This window comes from Ceratina calcarata, unplaced genomic scaffold (genome assembly GCF_001652005.2).
Source record: "Ceratina calcarata isolate Rehan_Ccalc_2016 unplaced genomic scaffold, ASM165200v1 scaffold5000, whole genome shotgun sequence".
In the NCBI taxonomy this organism is placed as follows: Eukaryota; Metazoa; Arthropoda; class Insecta; order Hymenoptera; family Apidae; genus Ceratina; species Ceratina calcarata.
Window position 1 is genome coordinate 1 of NW_017174435.1, and position 1,097 is coordinate 1,097.

The window sequence follows — 1,097 nt, forward strand, 5'->3', positions numbered from 1 at the left end:
CAGATGTCTAATGCAAATAACATAACAATTTATTACTATTTTTATGTATTTATAGATATATAAAAGGGTACGTTCAAAGTATTTATTATCCTATCGAAGAATATTTTACTTTTCTGCATGATGTTACACATAATTTGCGAATTTTCATTAAAAAACGATTTCGATATAAACAAAGGGAATTACGAACAGTAGATAACAAAAGTATTTTGCAAACATGTGCCAATACTTAGTTCATTTCCTCTATAGAATCGAGTCTATCATTCAAACAGCTGTGACATCATAATTTATATTTCCAGATTACTTTTTGTAAAATATGACAAGATCACATGTGAAGTATCAAATTGCCAAGGATACAGATGATACATCAGACTATTTTTTGCAACCTGTTCAAGAATATTCAAATGTATCCAAGAAAGAAGTATCCCTTTGGAAAAAAACGTTTAGGATACTTTTACTAATTTTATGTTACTTTGTCTTGTCTGTAGGTTTAACATTTTATGTACAATGGCTTTACAATACATATGTAAGTGAAAACAGAATTTATAATTCATAAGAATTGCTGATTGTCCAATTTTGTTTTAAATCGGAATTAATTTTTCAGGGATTTCATTATCCTCTTATTGTAGTGATATGCCACTTGTTAATTAAATTTTTATTCGCCGCTTCAATAAGATGTATCAAAACATGTTGGGGAAAGCAACAACAATTAAAGCTCCCCTTGCAAAGCATAATAGGGACGATTATGCCACTTGGCATAGCCAGTGGTCTTGATGTTGGTCTATCAAATTGGGCAATTTCATTAATTACAATATCATTGTATGTATCAATAAATAAAATACATTTATTGTTAGAAAATAATTTTAATTAACTATTTTTAGGTACACAATGACAAAATCCACTGCTATTATTTTTATCCTTGGGTTTGCTCTTTTCATGAAATTGGAAAAAAAGGTAAAAGTGTTTATATGTACGAGCACACCACATGAAAAATTTAAGGATGTATTGGCTATACAGTCAATCCCAAAAGTTTATGCACTTTACAAACTCATTTTTTAAAAAGAAATCAGACGTCGGAAGAACATTGCTAATAATAAACA

The 1,097-nt window shown here is 28.8% G+C and overlaps 1 protein-coding gene across 1 annotated transcript; it reads left to right on the plus strand.

The window, feature by feature from the left end:
- LOC108628134 (solute carrier family 35 member C2-like) lies at window positions 1–1,056 on the plus strand. The gene is made up of 4 exons (XM_018029867.2): window positions 1–67; window positions 297–523; window positions 602–816; window positions 879–1,056. The coding sequence occupies exons 2-4, from the start codon at window positions 314–316 to the stop codon at window positions 1,054–1,056; spliced, it is 603 nt and encodes a 200-aa protein (XP_017885356.2). The 5' UTR covers window positions 1–67; window positions 297–313.
- Window positions 1,057–1,097: the final 41 nt, after the last annotated feature.